Below are 22,893 nucleotides of genomic sequence, written 5' to 3' on the forward strand. Positions count from 1 at the left end.
ATTATGCCCTTGGTTTGGACAGCCCCAGATCATAACATTCATAGACAATAACTTCTCAGAAAATTGAATGTGCCAGGAAAATGTATGCGAACAGGCAAATTCCATATGTGCTTGATCTTCTCAATACAACTTTTAGGAAATAGCTGAAGAAAAAGAAACTGTGAGAGGGGTGCTGCCTTTTTTGCTCTCAGTTCACATACTGGGGGCTGGTGGAAGGTGGGTTATTCAGCTCCTTTGACATGGTGTTTGTGCTGTGTGGCGGCCATTCTGTGGTGATTTTGTGCCCATGGAGCGGTGTGGCCTGGAGTCTTGGGAATTCAACCTTGCAGCATGGGTGTTGTAAGGCATCAGGTCACCTGCCCTGTTGGTGTACTGTTGCTGCTGCGGTGGATGGCACACAGTGCCACACCTTTAAGGCTAAAATAATGTAGGGACTAGTGCTGAGCGGACCCGGACTGTAAACGTTCAGATCCGCGCGGTTTCAGCGCTATCCCCGGGCCGGACCCGGGCGCGGGATTCCGGCTGCACGATCCGGAAACAGCAATTAATAAAAGTGTTAAAAACAATAAATAAATGAGCGTTTCATACTTACCAGACTCTGTCATGGTGGCACACTTGCTTCCTGGTCGCGCTTTCACTTCCTGTGCTGTGCATGCAATCACAAAGCTTTCCGTGTTTTCCCTGCCCACCGGCCGTCCTCTCAGCTGTGATTGGTTCCTGGCTGACGCGCCCCCAGCCTGTGACAGCTCTGCCGTGCAGTCATCGCAGCTCAGTAATAGGCTGCTAGGCTGCACTCAGAGCAGGCAGCCGTGCTCTATGGCTGCTCGCTCTGACATGTAGCAGAGCTAGATGTGACGCCGCTGGATGTCGTGTGGATCACGCCGGAGGGCTGTGGTGGGATAATAAAGTGGTGAAGGAGGAGGCTGCGTTTCTACTTTATTCCAAATAAAGGATTTCCCTGTGTCTTGTTTATTTACAGGTTTGTGATGCGGGTATCTCACAGACGCCCGTGCGATCACAAACCTGGGGTTTAATAACAGCCATGCGCTGTTATTAACCCCTGCTATTACCTTGATTGCCACCGCACCAGGGCAATCAGGATGAGCCGATATCGCACCGGAATGACCACATCTAACAGATGCGACATACCGGACGGCTGCGGGCTGAGGATATACCAGCCCCCGGCCGGCGTTATGGCTAGATGTGAAGATTAGGGGGGGAAAATCGCACGTCGTTTTTGTTTGTTTTTTTTTTTTTACTTTCACCGGAGTCACACGTGTGAGGGGCCCACGCGAGTCTGCCATGGCAACACCCGGCAGCCTCGCACGTGTGACTCTGGGCACTGTATACACAGCACAGATACTGCGCGACGGCTGAGGCTGCAGCTGAGCGCTATAACTGTGCTGCCGAGTGTTTACTACTGTGAACTGACCGACAGACTGTACTGCTTTCCCCGCCCACCGGCCATCCTGTGATTGGTTGCAGTTAGCTGCCACTCAGGATGGGGGCGTGTCTAGCTGCAACCAACACGTGCCGGTGGCCAGGGAAAACAATGAATATTGAATTGTCGGCTCCGGAAGGTAACAGCGTGACCCGGAAGGAGTGTGCCGCCATGACAGCACCTCGGTGAGCATGCCGCACTCGCTCCCAGCCCCCTACACAAACGTTTTTACCCTCCGGATTCCGGTCCCCATTGACTTATATGGGCACCGGATTCCGGAGCGGATCGGATTCTTTTTTAAATCTGTTAGTGATCCGCCCGCCCCGGATTATTGGCCGTTCGATCAGCTCTAGTAAGGACCCATTCAGAGGTTCTCCGTGAAGTGGCAGTGGCTTCATACAGTCTGATTAGAATATTAAATCAAGAACCTCATGCTCAGGTGTATACATTTTTGCCTAGCAGCACTAGATCAACTGATGATTTTTGGATGTGTGCTCCATGTCTTTTTCTTCAGCTATATCAGCACTACTTTTACTTGTTCTTTTTAGAAGCCACAGAAAAAAAACCCAATACCTTGGCTCCCGCACTACTGACATTCTAACATGTACTCTCTGGACATAGGTCCCTGTGGAGGAAGGGGGCTGTAACATTGTGATGTACTCTGTATGGAGGCATTACCTTTCCCTGTAATCCGGTCTGCGATGACACTAAAATTACGGCAAAGTCTTCTACACAGAGTAGGACATGTGTGTCTTGTATACGGCTAGTGATCAGTGGGAAAACTGAAAGATTTTCATTTTTTTTTTTATAATATATATATATATATATATATATATATATATATATATATATATATATATATATATATATATATATATATATATATATATATATATATATATATAGACAATTAAAAACAAAATTCAAATACATTTACCCTAAACACTGGAGTTAAATAATAGGCCATTTTCTGAATGAACTTTATAGAAACCTGACTATGATAAAATGATAATCCAGGCACCTCCCTTGTGGTACTGTCCCAGCAGCTCTCACCTCTCCAGTCAAAAGATGAATGATCTTGTATGTAAGCGCTAAGATTTTGTCATCATTGTTCCTCTCGTGCATTAGCGCATGAGGAAGACGCAGGGATATACGGTTCTGCGTCTTGCTCCACCCTCCAGATCCATGTTTCCTGAGAGAGTCGCTCTGATCGGTTTTCTTCACGATTATACAGTCCTGTATGTTGGTCACAAACAGAAGTTATCCTCCAGAGGTAGAAATCCTTCCTGTTTTTACTTATTTGGGTCAAGATTAATGGAAATAGTGATAGCATGACCTTCTGAAAAGCCCTGTCCCTACATACTTAGTGCAACACAGCATGAAAACTTTTATATTCTGGTTCAACACATCAATATCGCACCTTACACTACACTGGTGAACAAATGAGAGCCAAAAACGTATGCCCCTACCTGCCTGTTCACGCAAAGGGAGCTTACGGCTGTGTTCAAACATTGCGAAAAATCTGTAACAAATCTGTAATGTCTCCGCAGACAGATTCCTCACACATTACTTGCGGATTAGTGTGTGGTTTTCACCCTACTCCTTTTACTAAAACACAATGAAAATCTACCTAATAATGAGCCTGCGGCAGAAATCTACACCATGCTTCCATTTTCATGCAGATTTTACTCTACAGCGACTGACTGGGACTCGAAGGCGGGCTTTGCACACTACGATATCGCAGGTGCGATGTCGGTGGGGTCCAATTGAAAATTACGTACTTCCGGCATCGCATGCGACATCGTAGTGTGTAAAGGCTCGATGATACGATTAACGAGCGCAAAAGCGTCGTAATCGTATCATCGGTGCAGCGTCGGCGTAATCCATGACGCGACGGTCCGATGTTGTTCCTCGCTCCTGCGGCAGCACACATTGCTGTGTGTGAAGCCGCAGGAGCGAGGAACATCTCCTACCGGCGTCACTGCGGCTTCCGTAGGATATGCGGAAGGAAGGAGGTGGGCGGGATGTTTACATCCCGCTCATCTCCGCCCCTATTGGCCGCCTGCCGTGTGACGTCGCAGTGACGCTGCACGACCCGCCCCCTTAATAAGGAGGTGGGTCGCCGGCCAGAGCGACGGTCGCAGGACAGGTGAGTCCATGTGAAGCTGCCGTAGCGATAATGTTCGCTACGGCAGCTATCACAAGGATATCGCAGTTGCGACGGGGGCGGGCACTATCGCGCTCAGCATCGCAGCATCGGCCTGCGATGTCGCAGCGTGCAAAGTGCCCCTAAGAGCCCATTAACTTGTAGTGCACTATAAATTGCTAAGGACTTGTGGTGCAGAATCCACATGACAAATCCGATGTGTGAACATGGCCTTAGACCAATAAACTATTTAAAAAGGAGACTGTTACCCCCAAGACACATATTAAACTTCTTAAAGGGAACCTGTCACCACTTTTTTGGCCTATAAGCTGCGGCCACCACCACCGGGCTCTTATATACAGCATTCTAACATGCTGTATATAAAAGAGCCCAGGCCGGGGGTATAACATAAAAAACACTTTATAATACCTAACGATCATGCGGTGGGCCATATGGACGTCTCTGTTCTCTGGTGCTGACACCGCCTCTTTCGGCCATCTTCGTCCTCTTTCTGAAGCCTGTGTGCATGACGCGTCTACGTCATACACACTCACCGATCCTGCGCAGGCGCACTACAATACTTTGATGTGCCTTGCTCAGGGCATATCAAAGTGCGCCTGCTCAGGACCTAAATGCCGGCGAGTGTGTATGACGTCGGACCAGTCATGCACCGCGGCTAGAGAAGAAGGAAGACCAAGATGGCCGAAAGAGGCGACGCCGGACAATGGAGACGCCCATAAGGCCCACTGCGCGACCGTTAGGTATTATAAAGTGTTTTTTATGTTATACTCCCGGCCTGGGCTTTTATATACAGCACTAGAAGGTGGCCCGATTCTAACGCATCGGGTATTCTAGAATTTACGTATTGTGTAGTTAATGTATGATTTGTGTTATATATATATATATATATATATATATATATATATTATATATATAGATAGATGTTGTTGTGTGTAGTTGCCAAGGGTTTGTGTAGGGCGCTGTAAATGTTCTGGGTGTTGTCTGGGTGGGGGTGTGTGAGAGTGGTGTTTGTGTGTTGCGTTGTGTGTTGCATTGTTTGTGGAGCGCTGTGTGTCTGTAGCGTTGTGTGTTTGGTGCTGTGTGTGTTGCGCAGTTTGTGTGGGGGAGTGTGTGTGTGGGGTGTGTGTGTGTGGGGGAGTGTGTGTGTGGGGTGTGTGTGTGTGGGGTGTGTGTGTGTGGGGTGTGTGTGTGTGGGGTGTGTGTGTGTGGGGTGTGTGTGTGTGGGGTGTGTGTGTGTGGGGTGCGTGTGTGTGTTTTGGGGGAGGTATGTTTTGTGCAATGTGTGTGTTGCGCGGTATGTGCATATATTTGTGTGTGCCGCGGTGTTTGTGTGTTGTGTGTGTGCAGCATTGTCTGTGTGTGTGTGTGTGTGTGTGTGTGTGTGTGTCTGTGTGGGTGTGTGTGTGTGTGGGTGTCTGTGTGTGTCTGTGTAGGGCGGTGTTTGTGGTTCCCAGTGTGTGTGTGGTGTGTTGTGCGGTGCGTGTGTGGCGGTGCGTGTGTGGCGGTGTGTGTGTTTTGGGGGGAGGTGTGCACCCCCCATTGTGGTCCACCCCCCATGCTGCATCCCCCATCGTGCTCCTTCCCCCATGCTGCGCATCTCCCATCGTGCTCCATCCCCCATGCTGCGCACCCCCCATTGTGCTCCATCCCCCATGCTGTGCACCCCCCATCGTGTTTCATCCCACCATTCTGGGCACCCCCCATCGTGGTCCACCCCCCATGCTGCACCCCCCATCGTGCTCCACCCCCCATCGTGCTCCATCCCCCATGCTGCGCACCCCCCATCGTGCTCCATCCCCCATGCTGCGCACCCACCATCGTGCTCCATCCCCCATGCTACGCACCCCTCATCGTGCTCGATCCCCCATCGTGCTCCATCCCCCATGCTGCGCACCCCCCATCGTGCTCCATCCCCCATGCTGCGCACCCCCCATCGTGTTTCATCCCCCATTCTGGGAACCCCCCATCGTGCTCCATCCCCCCATGCTGCACCCCCCATGCTGCGCACCCCCCCATCGTGTTTCATCCCCCCATTCTGGGCACCCCCCATCGTGGTCCACCCCCCATGCTGCACCCCCCATCGTGCTCCATCCCCCATGCTGCACTCCCCATCGTGCTCCATCCCCCATGCTGCGAACCCCTCAGAGAGGAGTATAATAGGAGGATTATAATATATATAATAGGAGGAGTATAATGGGAGGAGTAGTCCTGGGGAAAGAGGCGTATAATGGGAGGAGTTGTCCTGGGGGGGAGGTGTACAGGTGCCCAACGTGTGCGGGGGCGTGGCCAAGCGGGCACAGTGTGAGGGGGTGTGGCCTAGCGGGCATTGTGTGAGGGGGTGTGGCCTAGCGAGCATCGCGTGCGGGGGCGTGGCCTAGCAGGCATCGCATGCGGGGGCGTGGCCTAGCAGGCATCGCATGCGGGGGCGTGGCCTGGCCAAACGGTTAATCCATGCGGGGGGCGGGGCCAGGCCGAGCCAAGTGGACAATCCATGTGGAGGGGCGGGGCCAGGCCGAGCCCAGCGGCCAATCCGACGGTTGTCACTATAAGGACACAATGTTACTGTAACGACACAATTTTGGAGACAGACAGACAGAATAAGGCAATTATATATAGATGTTAGAATGCTGTATATAAGAGCCCGGTGGTGGTAGCCACAGCTTATAGGCCAAAAAAGTGGTAACAGGTTCCCTTTAAAGTCCTTATAAAAATCATACAGCTGTATTAGTGTTTTAGTGGCTTAGAAAACAACTCTTCTTTCAAATGCAAATGAGCGAGCTTTGATGCACCTTTGGGTGGCCAAGTGCACCGTTTCACCCTTTCAATTTGCATTCTGTGTACAGGCCCTTACCCTGCTTGACAATGTATTAATAATTATGTGCCTTTTGAAATGTGTTAGTTTAACCAAACTTTCTTTTCTGCAGATAGCACCTGTGGCCCTGCATCCTGGGCAGTTCACAACATTGTGGGGCCTAGTATCTGCAAGACCCGCCCAAGATGTCAGCTGCAGAAGTGAAGACTGTGCTGGTCCCGCTACCACAGAGGAGATGGCGGACCAGCAGCGTAAATGTTTTTGCAAAACTCTACTTGGATATTTTCTGTAATTTTAATAGTGTATCTCATCTTTGAGGTCTACCTTCTAACTACAGAAATAATGCCATAGACTCTGCAGCATCCCTTACCTCTCCGGTAAGGAGATTAATGATCTCCATTGTGAGGTCCAGTAATTTCTCAGCCATTTCAGCTTTATCAATTTCCATTCCAATTGCAGAAAGATCCACGCAGCGGTCCTGTCCGTGATTGCTTCTATTCGTTCTGGAAGCTGAAAAGGGAAAACGATGTGGAGTTTCAGAACTCCCACCAAACGTTGGCGAAAATCTGCTGCTCACCCCCCAGCGTCGATAAGCAGTGTAAATGAGCAGATATCACACAGGACAGATTTTATCACCTTCATTATCGGTAACTTTGCTTTTAACCTCTATTTTGCATTTATAAAAATACAATTCATGATTTAAAAATGGTGTAATTAATTATTTAATATATATTTATGTTTTTGCTAGATTATTTTGCATGCTTTGGTTTCTCAACAGGTATACTTTGGCAAATTTTGTTAAAAACATTTGAGGGATATTAATGGTATTTCCTTCATTGAGTAGGTTTACAGTCATGGCCGAAAGTGTTGGCACCCTTGAAATTGTTCCAGAAAGTGAAGAATTTCCCCCAGAAAACTATCGCAATTTCACATGTTTTGTCATGCACATGTATTTCCTTTGTGTATTGGAACAACACAAAAAGAAAAAAAAAAATATGAGAGGGGGAAAAAAAAAAGGCAAATTTGACATAATTTCACAGAAAAAATGGTCTGGACAAAATTGTTGGCACCTATCCAAAATTGTGAGTAGACAACTTTGTTTCACATGTGATGGTTGTTCAAACTTACCTGTCGCAAATGACAGGCGTGGGCAATATGAAAATCACACCTGAAGTCAGATAAAAAGGGAAGAAGTTGACTCAATCTTTGCATTATATGACTGTGTGTGTGACCACTCTAAGCATGGAGAACTGGAAGAGAACAGAACTTTACGAGGACTTGAGAACCAAAATTGTTGAAAAATATTAACAATCTCAAGTTTACAAATCCATCTCTAAAGATCTTGATGTTCCTTTATCCATTGTCCACAGTGTGAAACATAATCAAGACGTTTATAACTCCCTGGATGTGGACGGCAGAGGAAAAATTGATGAAAGGTGGTGCAACAAAGGATAGTCTGGATGATTTATAAGCAGCCCTCCAAGTTCCAAAGAAATAAAAACTGTCCTGCAGGCTCAGTGTGGATCAATATGAGTGCAAACTATGCATCGACATTTGAATGAAATGAAACGCTATGGCAGGAGACCCAGGAGGACCTAACTGCTGACACAAAGACATAAAAAAGCAAGACTGCAAATTGCCAAAATGTATTTGAATCCAAAATCCTTCTAGGAAAGTGTCTTGTGGACTAAGATGGAGGTTTTTGATAAAGCAAATCTTTCTACCATTTACTGAAAACAATGAGACCTACAAAGAAAAGAACACAGTACCTACAGTCAAAGATAGTGCAGGTTCAAAGTTATCTTGGGGTAGTTTTGCTGCCTTTTGCACTGGATGTCTTGACTAAGTGCAAGGCATCATAAAATCTAATTATCAAAGGATTTTGGGCACAATGTAGTGTTCAGTGTCAGAAAGCTGGCTTTGTGTCCTAGGTCATGGGTCTTCCAGCAGGACAATGACCCCAAACATACTTCAAGAAGCCCCAGTAAAGGATGTAAACAAAGTTCTGGACAGTTCTGAAGAATGCAAGAAATGAGATTGGATCTAAATCCCATTGATCACCTGTGGAAAGATCTTAAAATTGCTGCTGGGAGAAGGCACTCCTCAAATATGAGAGACCTGGAGCAGTTTACAAAAGGGTGGTCCAAAATTCCAGCTGAGAGGTGGAAGAAGCTTGTGTATAGTTATAGGAAGCGCCTGACTGTGGTTATTTATTCCTAAGGCTAGTTTCACACTTGCGTTCAGCGCATTCCGTCACTATGGAGAATAGCGCAGTCCGTTAACGCACTGCGCTATTCTCCATAGACTTATATAGACGACGCACTGTAACGCAAGTGTCTGCGTTGCATCCGCTGGACGACGCAGTGTCGTTATTTTGACGCTGCGTCGGGCGGATGGAACGCTGCATGTAGCATTTTTCTGCCCTTGGCGGAGTGTCAAAAAAACGCAACCTGCAGGAATCCGTTTGGCGTCGGTTGTTTTTATAATGGACGCCTATGGTGGCGGATTCCGTTAGAATGCGTCATTTGACGGACTCCGTTAACGCATCCGTCTTTACACAACTGCGCATGCTCAGATGTGTAAAGTCAAGGGAAAAACCTATAACGGATTGCGTTATTTTGTACGATCCGTAGCATCCGTTGTGCCACTATATGCAACGCATCTGTTGCATGCGTCACACAACGCAATGCTACGGATCCCGTTCAACGCAAGTGTGAAACGAGTCTAAGAGTGTGCAACCAAATAGTAAGTGGAGGGGGACTTTTGTCCAACTCAGAACGTTTTGTATGGTGTATGTGCAAATTGAGGTTCTGATCTGGCATAAATCCTAGGTCATATGAAAAGGCTTGTAAAAGGGCCACATTTGACTTTTAGGATTGCTACTTCCAATAGGTGGCGCTAGAGTTTCTCCTTCCTCCCTGAAGAGATCATTTAAAGTTTTGTATCAAATTATGTCCAAATTGCCTTTTTAATCAACTTTTTTTGTGTTGTTCTAATGCACATACAATAAATAACAAAACCTATGTAATTGCATTCATTTTCAGGGAGAAATACTTCATGTTCTTGGACACTTTCGGCCATGACTGCATATCAAGTCTCTAAGGGGACTGAGGACTAAACTAAAAGCTAAACAATAAATAAAAAGCCAAAACATAAAACCTGATTTTTTCGGTCGCAGAACACCACACAAAACAAATGCAATAAAAAGCAATCAACACATTATATGTTCACCAAAATGTATCAGGATCAATACAAATAGAAGTTGGGTGTAAAACAAAAAAATAAATAAATAAAAGCCTCATACAGCTCCACTGTAAAGCATGAACACAACTGTCAGAACCCGAGGGTCCCTCTCCAGGCCTCAGACCCTCCTCGGCTGCACCGCACTCACTGACCCGCTCATCACCACATAACTGGCGGAAAACAATGGTCACATTCCACTTCTGCCTCCATTTTATCACACGGACAGGTTTAACCCCGAGGACGCTTTTACACAGTCTACGATAGGGATAATGCAGACGACACAGCCAGTGATTGGCTGCACCAGTCCTAACATCACCACTGCAGCCTGTCCATAAAGCCAGGAGCAGCAGCGGAGGCAGTGCTGGACCCGGGGAGGGGGAGAATTGGGGGTTCATATGCCAGAAGCAGCACCAGTACATCTCTTATGGCGCCGTGACTCCACCATTAACACATGATGGATGCATGATCCCTAATCCCATCGTCTGGTCCAGTCCCTGCGGCTCCTCCATGTTCGCTCACCAGTGATGGACACATTACTGCCTGCCATTACTCTGTGTACACCATCCCAGTCCCCGCATTATACAGTCCTGTCCTGTGCACAGTATGCGGCATTGCCAGCCGCGCTATGTCACTGTACACACGACGTATGACATGACAGACATGCGGATATTTCCATGTCACATCTCCAAAAGCAGCTGACATAACAAAGGAGCCGCGGCAGACTCACCTCTCCTCCGCAGCTCACACAGGCGCACAACGGTGACGTCACCAAGTGAGGACCTGTGCCGCTGGGAATCTCGGGAGATGTAGTTCAGGCCTTTGGTACAGTGACGTTCTAAGGCCATTCCGTACCTACCCGGGGATATATCGTGCATCAGATACCTGATGGCGACTGTTATCTAAGATGCCAGACATGAGCCGATGTCAGGACATTTTCCACCTGTGTGTGGCGCTGTCTACTGTGGTGAGGGGACAGTGAGAGCAGTAGCCAATCCACAACTCTTCAAGGGAAATGATACTGCATATGACAACTACAGGGCCACAGCACCCCACCTATAAAAAGATAGCCTCAGAGTCTACACAACAGCATCGGCCGCTGTGCCCCATAATAGTGACTAGCCTCAGTGTCTACACAACAGCACCGGCCTCTGTGCCCCATAATAGTGACTAGCCTCTGTGTCTACACAACAGCACCGGCCTCTGTGCCCCATAATAGTGACTAGCCTCAGTGTCTACACAACAGCACCGGCCTCTGTGCCCCATAATAGTGACTAGCCTCAGTGTCTACACAACAGCATCGGCCTCTGTGCCCCATAATAGTGACTAGCCTCAGTGTCTACACAACAGCACCGGCCTCTGTGCCCCATAATAGTGACTAGCCTCAGTGTCTACACAACAGCACCGGCCGCTGTGCCCCATAATAGTGACTAGCCTCAGTGTCTACACAACAGCACCGGCCTCTGTGCCCCATAATAGTGACTAGCCTCAGTGTCTACACAACAGCACCGGCCTCTGTGCCCCATAATAGTGACTAGCCTCAGTGTCTACACAACAGCACCGGCCGCTGTGCCCCATAATAGTGACTAGCCTCAGTGTCTACACAACAGCACCGGCCTCTGTGCCCCATAATAGTGACTAGCCTCAGTGTCTACACAACAGCACCAGCCTCTGTGCCCCATAATAGTGACTAGCCTCAGAGTCTACACAACAGCACCAGCCTCTGTGCCCCATAATAGTGACTAGCCTCAGAGTCTACACAACAGCATCGGCCTCTGTGCCCCATAATAGTGACTAGCCTCAGTGTCTACACAACAGCACCAGCCTCTGTGCCCCATAATAGTGACTAGCCTCAGAGTCTACACAACAGCATCGGCCTCTGTGCCCCATAATAGTGACTAGCCTCAGAGTCTACACAACAGCATCGGCCTCTGTGCCCCATAATAGTGACTAGCCTCAGTGTCTACACAACAGCACCAGCCTCTGTGCCCCATAATAGTGACTAGCCTCAGAGTCTACACAACAGCATCGGCCTCTGTGCCCCATAATAGTGACTAGCCTCAGAGTCTACACAACAGCATCGGCCTCTGTGCCCCATAATAGTGACTAGCCTCAGTGTCTACACAACAGCACCGGCCGCTGTGCCCCATAATAGTGACTAGCCTCAGTGTCTACACAACAGCACCGGCCTCTGTGCCTCATAATAGTGACTAGCCTCAGTGTCTACACAACAGCACCGGCCTCTGTGCCCCATAATAGTGACTAGCCTCAGTGTCTACACAACAGCACCGGCCTCTGTGCCCCATAATAGTGACTAGCCTCAGTGTCTACACAACAGCACCGGCCTCTGTGCCCCATAATAGTGACTAGCCTCAGTGTCTACACAACAGCACCGGCCGCTGTGCCCCATAATAGTGACTAGCCTCAGTGTCTACACAACAGCATCGGCCTCTGTGCCCCATAATAGTCACTAGCCTCAGTGTCTACACAACAGCACCGGCCGCTGTGCCCCATAATAGTGACTAGCCTCAGTGTCTACACAACAGCACCGGCCTCTGTGCCCCATAATAGTGACTAGCCTCAGTGTCTACACAACAGCACCGGCCTCTGTGCCCCATAATAGTGACTAGCCTCAGTGTCTACACAACAGCACCGGCCTCTGTGCCCCATAATAGTGACTAGCCTCAGTGTCTACACAACAGCACCGACCGCTGTGCCCCATAATAGTGACTAGCCTCAGTGTCTACACAACAGCACCGGCCTCTGTGCCCCATAATAGTGACTAGCCTCAGTGTCTACACAACAGCACCGGCCTCTGTGCCCCATAATAGTGACTAGCCTCAGTGTCTACACAACAGCACCGGCCGCTGTGCCCCATAATAGTGACTAGCCTCAGTGTCTACACAACAGCACCGGCCTCTGTGCCCCATAATAGTGACTAGCCTCAGTGTCTGCACAACAGCACCGGCCTCTGTGCCCCATAATAGTGACTAGCCTCAGTGTCTGCACAACAGCACCGGCCTCTGTGCCCCATAATAGTGACTAGCCTCAGTGTCTGCACAACAGCACCGGCCTCTGTGCCCCATAATAGTGACTAGCCTCAGTGTCTGCACAACAGCACCGGCCTCTGTGCCCCATAACAGTGACTAGCCTCAGTGTCTGCACAACAGCACCGACCGCTGTGCCCCATAATAGTGACTAGCCTCAGTGTCTGCACAACAGCACCGGCCTCTGTGCCCCATAATAGTGACTACCTCAGTGTCTACACAACAGCACCGGCCTCTGTGCCCCATAATAGTGACTAGCCTCAGTCTACACAACAGCACCGGCCTCTGTGCCCCATAATAGTGACTAGCCTCAGTGTCTACACAACAGCACCGGCCTCTGTGCCCCATAATAGTGACTAGCCTCAGTGTCTGCACAACAGCACCGGCCTCTGTGCCCCATAATAGTGACTAGCCTCAGTGTCTGCACAACAGCACCGGCCTCTGTGCCCCATAATAGTGACTAGCCTCAGTGTCTGCACAACAGCACCGGCCTCTGTGCCCCATAACAGTGACTAGCCTCAGTGTCTGCACAACAGCACCGACCGCTGTGCCCCATAATAGTGACTAGCCTCAGTGTCTGCACAACAGCACCGGCCTCTGTGCCCCATAATAGTGACTACCTCAGTGTCTACACAACAGCACCGGCCTCTGTGCCCCATAATAGTGACTAGCCTCAGTCTACACAACAGCACCGGCCTCTGTGCCCCATAATAGTGACTAGCCTCAGTGTCTACACAACAGCACCGGCCTCTGTGCCCCATAATAGTGACTAGACTCAGTGTCTACACAACAGCACCGGCCTCTGTGCCCCATAATAGTGACTAGCCTCAGTGTCTACACAACAGCACCGGCCTCTGTGCCCCATAATAGTGACTAGCCTCAGTGTCTACACAACAGCACCGGCCTCTGTGCCCCATAATAGTGACTAGCCTCAGTGTCTACACAACAGCACCGGCCGCTGTGCCCCATAATAGTGACTAGCCTCAGTGTCTACACAACAGCACCGGCCTCTGTGCCCCATAATAGTGACTAGCCTCAGTGTTTATACAACAGCACCGGCCTCTGTGCCCCATAATAGTGACTAGCCTCAGTGTCTACACAACAGCATCGGCCTCTGTGCCCCATAATAGTGACTAGCCTCAGTGTCTACACAACAGCATCGGCCTCTGTGCCCCATAATAGTGACTAGCCTCAGAGTCTACACAACAGCACCGGCCTCTGTGCCCCATAATAGTGACTAGCCTCAGTGTCTACACAACAGCATCGGCCTCTGTGCCTCATAATAGTGACTAGCCTCAGTGTCTACACAACATCATCGGCCTCTGTGCCCCATAATAGTGACTAGCCTCAGTGTCTACACAACAGCACCGGCCTCTGTGCCCCATAACAGTGACTAGCCTCAGAGTCTACACAACAGCACCGGCCTCTGTGCCCCATAACAGTGACTAGCCTCAGTGTCTACACAACAGCACCGGCCTCTGTGCCCCATAATAGTGACTAGCCTCAGTGTCTACACAACAGCACCGGCCTCTGTGCCCCATAATAGTGACTAGCCTCAGTGTCTATACAACAGCACCGGCCTCTGTGCCCCATAATAGTGACTAGCCTCAGAGTCTACACAACAGAACCGGCCGCTGTGCCCCATAATAGTGACTAGCCTCAGTGTCTATACAACAGCACCGACCGCTGTGCCCCATAATAGTGACTAGCCTCAGTGTCTACACAACAGCACCGGCCGCTGTGCCCCATAATAGTGACTAGCCTCAGTGTCTATACAACAGCACCGACCTCTGTGCCCCATAATAGTGACTAGCCTCAGAGTCTACACAACAGCACCGGCCTCTGTGCCCCATAACAGTGACTAGCCTCAGTGTCTACACAACAGCACCGGCCTCTGTGCCCCATAATAGTGACTAGCCTCAGTGTCTACACAACAGCACCGGCCTCTGTGCCCCATAATAGTGACTAGCCTCAGTGTTTATACAACAGCACCGGCCTCTGTGCCCCATAATAGTGACTAGCCTCAGTGTCTACACAACAGCATCGGCCTCTGTGCCCCATAATAGTGACTAGCCTCAGTGTCTACACAACAGCATTGGCCTCTGTGCCCCATAATAGTGACTAGCCTCAGTGTCTACACAACAGCACCGGCCTCTGTGCCCCATAACAGTGACTAGCCTCAGAGTCTACACAACAGCACCGGCCTCTGTGCCCCATAATAGTGACTAGCCTCAGTGTCTACACAACAGCATCGGCCTCTGTGCCTCATAATAGTGACTAGCCTCAGTGTCTACACAACATCATCGGCCTCTGTGCCCCATAATAGTGACTAACCTCAGTGTCTACACAACAGCACTGGCCTCTGTGCCCCATAACAGTGACTAGCCTCAGAGTCTACACAACAGCACCGGCCTCTGTGCCCCATAATAGTGACTAGCCTCAGTGTCTACACAACAGCACCGACCTCTGTGCCCCATAATAGTGACTAGCCTCAGTGTCTACACAACAGCACCGGCCTCTGTGCCCCATAATAGTGACTAGCCTCAGTGTCTACACAACAGCACCGGCCTCTGTGCCCCATAAAAGTGACTAGCCTCAGTGTCTACACAACAGCATCGGCCTCTGTGCCCCATAATAGTGACTAGCCTCAGTGTCTACACAACAGCACCGGCCTCTGTGCCCCATAATAGTGACTAGCCTCAGAGTCTATACAACAGCATCGGCCTCTGTGCCCCATAATAGTGACTAGCCTCAGAGTCTACACAACAGCACCGGCCTCTGTGCCCCATAATAGTGACTAGCCTCAGAGTCTACACAACAGCATCGGCCTCTGTGCCCCATAATAGTGACTAGCCTCAGTGTCTACACAACAGCATTGGCCTCTGTGCCCCATAATAGTGACTAGCCTCAGAGTCTACACAACAGCACCGGCCTCTGTGCCCCATAATAGTGACTAGCCTCAGAGTCTACACAACAGCATCGGCCTCTGTGCCCCATAATAGTGACTAGCCTCAGTGTCTACACAACAGCATTGGCCTCTGTGCCCCATAATAGTGACTAGCCTCAGTGTCTACACAACAGCACCGGCCGCTGTGCCCCATAATAGTGACTAGCCTCAGTGTCTATACAACAGCACCGGCCTCTGTGCCCCATAATAGTGACTAGCCTCAGTGTCTATACAACAGCACCGGCCTCTGTGCCCCATAATTGTGACTAGCCTCAGTGTCTACACAACAGCACCGGCCTCTGTGCCCCATAATAGTGACTAGCCTCAGAGTCTACACAGCAGAACCGGCCGCTGTGCCCCATAATAGTGACTAGCCTCAGTGTCTATACAACAGCATCGGCCTCTGTGCCCCATAATTGTGACTAGCCTCAGTGTCTACACAACAGCACCGGCCTCTGTGCCCCATAATAGTGACTAGCCTCAGTGTCTACACAACAGCATCGGCCTCTGTGCCCCATAATAGTGACTAGCCTCAGTGTCTACACAACAGCACCGGCCTCTGTGCCCCATAATAGTGACTAGCCTCAGTGTCTACACAACAGCATCGGCCTCTGTGCCCCATAATTGTGACTAGCCTCAGTGTCTACACAACAGAACCGGCCGCTGTGCCCCATAATAGTGACTAGCCTCAGTGTCTACACAACAGCACCGGCCTCTGTGCCCCATAATAGTGACTAGCCTCAGTGTCTACACAACAGCACCGGCCTCTGTGCCCCATAATAGTGACTAGCCTCAGTGTCTACACAACAGCACCGGCCTCTGTGCCCCATAATTGTGACTAGCCTCAGTGTCTACACAACAGAACCGGCCGCTGTGCCCCATAATAGTGACTAGCCTCAGTGTCTACACAACAGCACCGGCCTCTGTGCCCCATAATAGTGACTAGCCTCAGAGTCTACACAACAGCATCGGCCTCTGTGCCCCATAATAGTGACTAGCCTCAGTGTCTATACAACAGCACCGGCCTCTGTGCCCCATAATAGTGACTAGCCTCAGAGTGTACACAACAGAACCGGCCGCTGTGCCCCATAATAGTGACTAGCCTTAGAGTCTACACAACAGCACCGGCCTCTGTGCCCCATAATAGTGACTAGCCTCAGTGTCTATACAACAGCACCGGCCTCTGTGCCCCATAATAGTGACTAGCCTCAGAGTCTACACAACAGAACCGGCCGCTGTGCCCCATGATAGTGACTAGCCTTAGAGTCTACACAACAGCACCGGCCTCTGTGCCCCATAATAGTGACTAGCCTCAGTGTCTACACAACAGCACCGACCGCTGTGCCCCATAATAGTGACTAGCCTCAGTGTCTACACAACAGAACCGGGCTCTGTGCCCCATAATAGTGACTAGCCTCAGTGTCTACACAACAGCATCGGCCTCTGTGCCCCATAATAGTGACTAGCCTCAGTGTCTACACAACAGCACCAGCCTCTGTGCCCCATAATAGTGACTAGCCTCAGTGTCTACACAACAGCATCGGCCTCTGTGCCCCATAATAGTGACTAGCCTCAGTGTCTACACAACAGCACCGGCCTCTGTGCCCCATATTAGTGACTAGCCTCAGTGTCTACACAACAGAACCGGCAGCTGTGCCCCATAATAGTGATTAGCCTCAGTGTCTACACAACAGCACCGGCCTCTGTGCCCCATAATAGTGACTAGCCTCAGAGTCTACACAACAGCATCGGCCTCTGTGCCCCATAATAGTGACTAGCCTCAGTGTCTATACAACAGCACCGACCTCTGTGCCCCATAATAGTGACTAGCCTCAGAGTCTACACAACAGAACCGGCCGCTGTGCCCCATAATAGTGACTAGCCTTAGAGTCTACACAACAGCACCGGCCTCTGTGCCCCATAATAGTGACTAGCCTCAGTGTCTACACAACAGCACCGACCGCTGTGCCCCATAACAGTGACTAGCCTCAGAGTCTACACAACAGCACCGGCCTCTGTGCCCCATAATAGTGACTAGCCTCAGTGTCTCCACAACAGCACCGGCCTCTGTGCCCCATAATAGTGACTAGCCTCAGTGTCTACACAACAGCACCAGCCTCTGTGCCCCATAATAGTGACTAGCCTCAGAGTCTACACAACAGCATCGGCTTCTGTGCCCCATAATAGTGACTAGCCTCAGTGTCTACACAACAGCACCGGCCTCTGTGCCCCATAATAGTGACTAGCCTCAGTGTCTACACAACAGCATCGGCCTCTGTGCCCCATAATAGTGACTAGCCTCAGTGTCTATACAACAGCACCGGCCTCTGTGCCCCATAATAGTGACTAGCCTCAGAGTCTACACAACAGAACCGGCCTCTGTGCCCCATAATAGTGACTAGCCTCAGTGTCTACACAACAGCACCGGCCTCTGTGCCCCATAATAGTGACTAGCCTCAGTGTCTACACAACAGCACCGGCCTCTGTGCCCCATAATAGTGACTAGCCTCAGTGTCTACACAACAGCATCGGCCTCTGTGCCCCATAATAGTGACTAGCCTCAGTGTCTACACAACAGCACCGGCCTCTGTGCCCCATAATTGTGACTAGCCTCAGTGTCTACACAACAGAACCGGCCGCTGTGCCCCATAATAGTGACTAGCCTCAGTGTCTACACAACAGCACCGGCCTCTGTGCCCCATAATAGTGACTAGCCTCAGAGTCTACACAACAGCATCGGCCTCTGTGCCCCATAATAGTGACTAGCCTCAGTGTCTATACAACAGCACCGGCCTCTGTGCCCCATAATAGTGACTAGCCTCAGAGTCTACACAACAGAACCGGCCGCTGTGCCCCATAATAGTGACTAGCCTTAGAGTCTACACAACAGCACCGGCCTCTGTGCCCCATAATAGTGACTAGCCTCAGTGTCTACACAACAGCACCGACCGCTGTGCCCCATAATAGTGACTAGCCTCAGTGTCTACACAACAGAACCGGGCTCTGTGCCCCATAATAGTGACTAGCCTCAGTGTCTACACAACAGCATCGGCCTCTGTGCCCCATAATAGTGACTAGCCTCAGTGTCTACACAACAGCACCAGCCTCTGTGCCCCATAATAGTGACTAGCCTCAGTGTCTACACAACAGCATCGGCCTCTGTGCCCCATAATAGTGACTAGCCTCAGTGTCTACACAACAGCACCGGCCTCTGTGCCCCATATTAGTGTCTAGCCTCAGTGTCTACACAACAGAACCGGCCGCTGTGCCCCATAATAGTGATTAGCCTCAGTGTCTACACAACAGCACCGGCCTCTGTGCCCCATAATAGTGACTAGCCTCAGAGTCTACACAACAGCATCGGCCTCTGTGCCCCATAATAGTAACTAGCCTCAGTGTCTATACAACAGCACCGACCTCTGTGCCCCATAATAGTGACTAGCCTCAGAGTCTACACAACAGAACCGGCCGCTGTGCCCCATAATAGTGACTAGCCTTAGAGTCTACACAACAGCACTGGCCTCTGTGCCCCATAATAGTGACTAGCCTCAGTGTCTACACAACAGCACCGACCGCTGTGCCCCATAACAGTGACTAGCCTCAGAGTCTACACAACAGCACCGGCCTCTGTGCCGCATAATACTGACTAGACTCAGTGTCTACACAACAGCACCGGCCTCTGTGCCCCATAATAGTGACTAGCCTCAGAGTCTACACAACAGCATCGGCCTCTGTGCCCCATAATAGTGACTAGCCTCAGTGTCTATACAACAGCACCGACCTCTGTGCCCCATAATAGTGACTAGCCTCAGAGTCTATACAACAGCACCGGCTTCTGTGCCCCATAATAGTGACTAGCCTCAGAGTGTACACAACAGAACCGGCCGCTGTGCCCCATAATAGTGACTAGCCTTAGAGTCTACACAACAGCACCGGCCTCTGTGCCCCATAATAGTGACTAGCCTCAGTGTCTATACAACAGCACCGGCCTCTGTGCCCAATAATAGTGACTAGCCTCAGAGTCTACACAACAGAACCGGCCGCTGTGCCCCATAATAGTGACTAGCCTTAGAGTCTACACAACAGCACCGGCCTCTGTGCCCCATAATAGTGACTAGCCTCAGTGTCTACACAACAGCACCGACCGCTGTGCCCCATAATAGTGACTAGCCTCAGTGTCTACACAACAGAACCGGCCTCTGTGCCCCATAATAGTGACTAGCCTCAGTGTCTACACAACAGCATCGGCCTCTGTGCCCCATAATAGTGACTAGCCTCAGTGTCTACACAACAGCACCGGCCTCTGTGCCCCATAATAGTGTCTAGCCTCAGTGTCTACACAACAGCATCGGCCTCTGTGCCCCATAATAGTGACTAGCCTCAGTGTCTACACAACAGCACCGGCCTCTGTGCCCCATAATAGTGACTAGCCTCAGTGTCTACACAACAGAACCGGCCGCTGTGCCCCATAATAGTGACTAGCCTCAGTGTCTACACAACAGCACCGGCCTCTGTGCCCCATAATAGTGACTAGCCTCAGAGTCTACACAACAGCATCGGCCTCTGTGCCCCATAATAGTGACTAGCCTCAGTGTCTATACAACAGCACCGACCTCTGTGCCCCATACTAGTGACTAGCCTCAGAGTCTACACAACAGCACCGGCCTCTGTGCCCCATAATAGTGACTAGCCTCAGTGTCTACACAACAGCACCGACCGCTGTGCCCCATAACAGTGACTAGCCTCAGAGTCTACACAACAGCACCGGCCTCTGTGCCCCATAATAGTGACTAGACTCAGTGTCTACACAACAGCACCGGCCACTGTGCCCCATAATAGTGAATAGCATCAGTGTCTACACAACAGCACTGGCTACTGTGCCCCATAATAGTGACTAGCATCAGTGTCTACACAACAGCACCCGCCTCTGTGCCCCATAACAGTGACTAGCCTCAGTGTCTGCATAACAGCATCGGCTCCCATGCCCTATAATAAGGAATGGCCTCAGTGTCCACACAACAGCGCCAGCCGCCGTACCCCATAATAGTGACTAGCCTCAGTGTCTACACAACAGCATCAGTTGCCGTGCCAAATAATGAGTGCCTCAGTGCTTACAGAACTGCACTGGCCGCCATGCCCCATAATAGTGACTAGCCTCAGTTTTCACACAACAGCATCGGCTGCCTTGTCCCATAATAGTAACTAGCCTCACAATACACAACAGTGCCGTCCACTGTCTCCCATAACATGGAATAGCCTCAGTGTCTACACCCCACTGCTGGCCGGTGTGCCCCCATAATAGTGACTAGTGTCAGAGTCTACATCACAGCACTGGCTGCTGTGCCCCATAATAGTGAGTAGCCTCAATGTCTACACAACAGCACCGGCCGCTGTGGCCCATGATAAGGAATTTTGTCAGTGCCTACACAACAAAGTCGGCTGCCTTACCCCATAATAGTGACTAGCCTCAGTGTCTACACAATAGTGTCGGCCTCCGTGCCCTATTATAGTGACTAGCCTGAGTGTCTACACAACAGTGCCAGCCGCCATGCCTCATAATAGAGAATTCTTATTATTATTTATTTATAGGGCAACATTGCTTTACTGTCTACACAACAGTGGCTTCTGGTGTGCCCCATACTAGTTACTAGCCTCAGTGTCTACACAACAGCACCGGCCGCTGTGCCCCATAATAGCTACAGTAAAATTATCTTCATAACAACTAGAATCCTATTGTCACTATGCTACAGGCACAATGTCTTCATAACAGCAACAATCAAGGTAATCCCAAAACAGGGGGCATCACAGGTCAGTGTGACAGCTCAGAGAGGATCAGTGAGGTCACCGGCAGAGAAGGGGAGAGGGGGGATTCCTCACTGCAGGGGGCATCACAGGTCAGTGTGACAGCTCAGAGAGGATCTGTCAGTGAGGTCACCGGCAGAGAAGGGGAGAGGGGGGATTCCTCACTGCAGGGGGCATCACAGGTCAGTGTGACAGCTCAGAGAGAATCAGTGAGGTCACCAGCAGAGAAGGGGAGAGGGGGGATTCCTCACTGCAGGGGGCATCACAGGTCAGTGTGACAGCTCAGAGAGGATCTGTCAGTGAGGTCACCGGCAGAGAAGGGGAGAGGGGGGATTCCTCACTGCAGGGGGCATCACAGGTCAGTGTGACAGCTCAGAGAGGATCTGTCAGTGAGGTCACCAGCAGAGAAGGGGAGAGGGGGGATTCCTCACTGCAGGGGGCATCACAGGTCAGTGTGACAGCTCAGAGAGGATCTGTCAGTGAGGTCACCAGCAGAGAAGGGGAGAGGGGGGATTCCTCACTGCAGGGGGCATCACAGGTCAGTGTGACAGCTCAGAGAGGATCTGTCAGTGAGGTCACCAGCAGAGAAGGGGAGAGGGGGGATTCCTCACTGCAGGGGGCATCACAGGTCAGTGTGACAGCTCAGAGAGAATCAGTGAGGTCACCAGCAGAGAAGGGGAGAGGGGGGATTCCTCACTGCAGGGGGCATCACAGGTCAGTGTGACAGCTCAGAGAGGATCTGTCAGTGAGCTCACCAGCAGAGAAGGGGAGAGGGGGGATTCCTCACTGCAGGGGGCATCACAGGTCAGTGTGACAGCTCAGAGAGGATCTGTCAGTGAGCTCACCGGCACAGAAGGGGAGAGGGGGGATTCCTCACTGCAGGGGGCATCACAGGTCAGTGTGACAGCTCAGAGAGAATTCAGTCCGTGGAGCCGCACCAGGCAGATCCCGGGATCTGGTGCAGAATGAGTGATTACTGCTTTGGGCCTCCGCCACACATCCGTGAAAACCACGTCCGTGTAAAACGGGCCGTTTTTCGGGTCCGTTTTCCGTTTTTTAGGTCCGTTTTTATGGTATGTGTGGCCTGCGTGTGTATCCCGTATGCTAGCCGTATGTGCGTGTGGAATGTCCGTGTGTGCGTGAGTGAAATAACTGACATGTGTGTGTGTTGTCCGTGTGAAATGTACGTGTGTGATGCAAAATGTCGTTACTACATGTCGGAAGACAGAGTAGCGGGATGAGAATGAACTCGGGTGAACTTCACCCGACTTCATTGTCATGCTGCGGCTCTGTCTTTGTGCCGTGTACTGATTAGCGGTCACCTGTGAAGGATTCACCGGTGACCGCTAATCCCCCGAGTGACTGAAGTGTCCCCCCCTCTCTCATACTCACCGTTCCCCGATCACCGGCGCTGCACGGCGTTCACACTGCTCCGGC

The 22,893-nt window shown here is 50.6% G+C and overlaps 1 protein-coding gene across 4 annotated transcripts in view; it reads right to left on the bottom strand.

Annotated features, from left to right (window-relative positions):
- The window catches only part of LOC142311083 (uncharacterized), a 61,491-nt gene extending 51,069 nt beyond the window's left edge, over positions 1 to 10,422 (bottom strand). For all 4 annotated transcript variants that reach the window (XM_075349156.1, XM_075349158.1, XM_075349157.1 and 1 more), the window contains exons 1-3: positions 10,391 to 10,422; positions 6,791 to 6,930; positions 2,495 to 2,677 (exon numbers count right to left, since the gene is read on the bottom strand). In XM_075349156.1, coding sequence (XP_075205271.1) covers positions 2,495 to 2,677; positions 6,791 to 6,868 — 261 coding nt within the window. In that variant the 5' untranslated portion in view covers positions 6,869 to 6,930; positions 10,391 to 10,422. The remainder of the gene's footprint in view (positions 1 to 2,494; positions 2,678 to 6,790; positions 6,931 to 10,390) is intronic.
- Positions 10,423 to 22,893: the final 12,471 nt, after the last annotated feature.

The sequence above is a fragment of the Anomaloglossus baeobatrachus genome, chromosome 5 (genome assembly GCF_048569485.1).
Source record: "Anomaloglossus baeobatrachus isolate aAnoBae1 chromosome 5, aAnoBae1.hap1, whole genome shotgun sequence".
Taxonomy (NCBI): Eukaryota; Metazoa; Chordata; class Amphibia; order Anura; family Aromobatidae; genus Anomaloglossus; species Anomaloglossus baeobatrachus.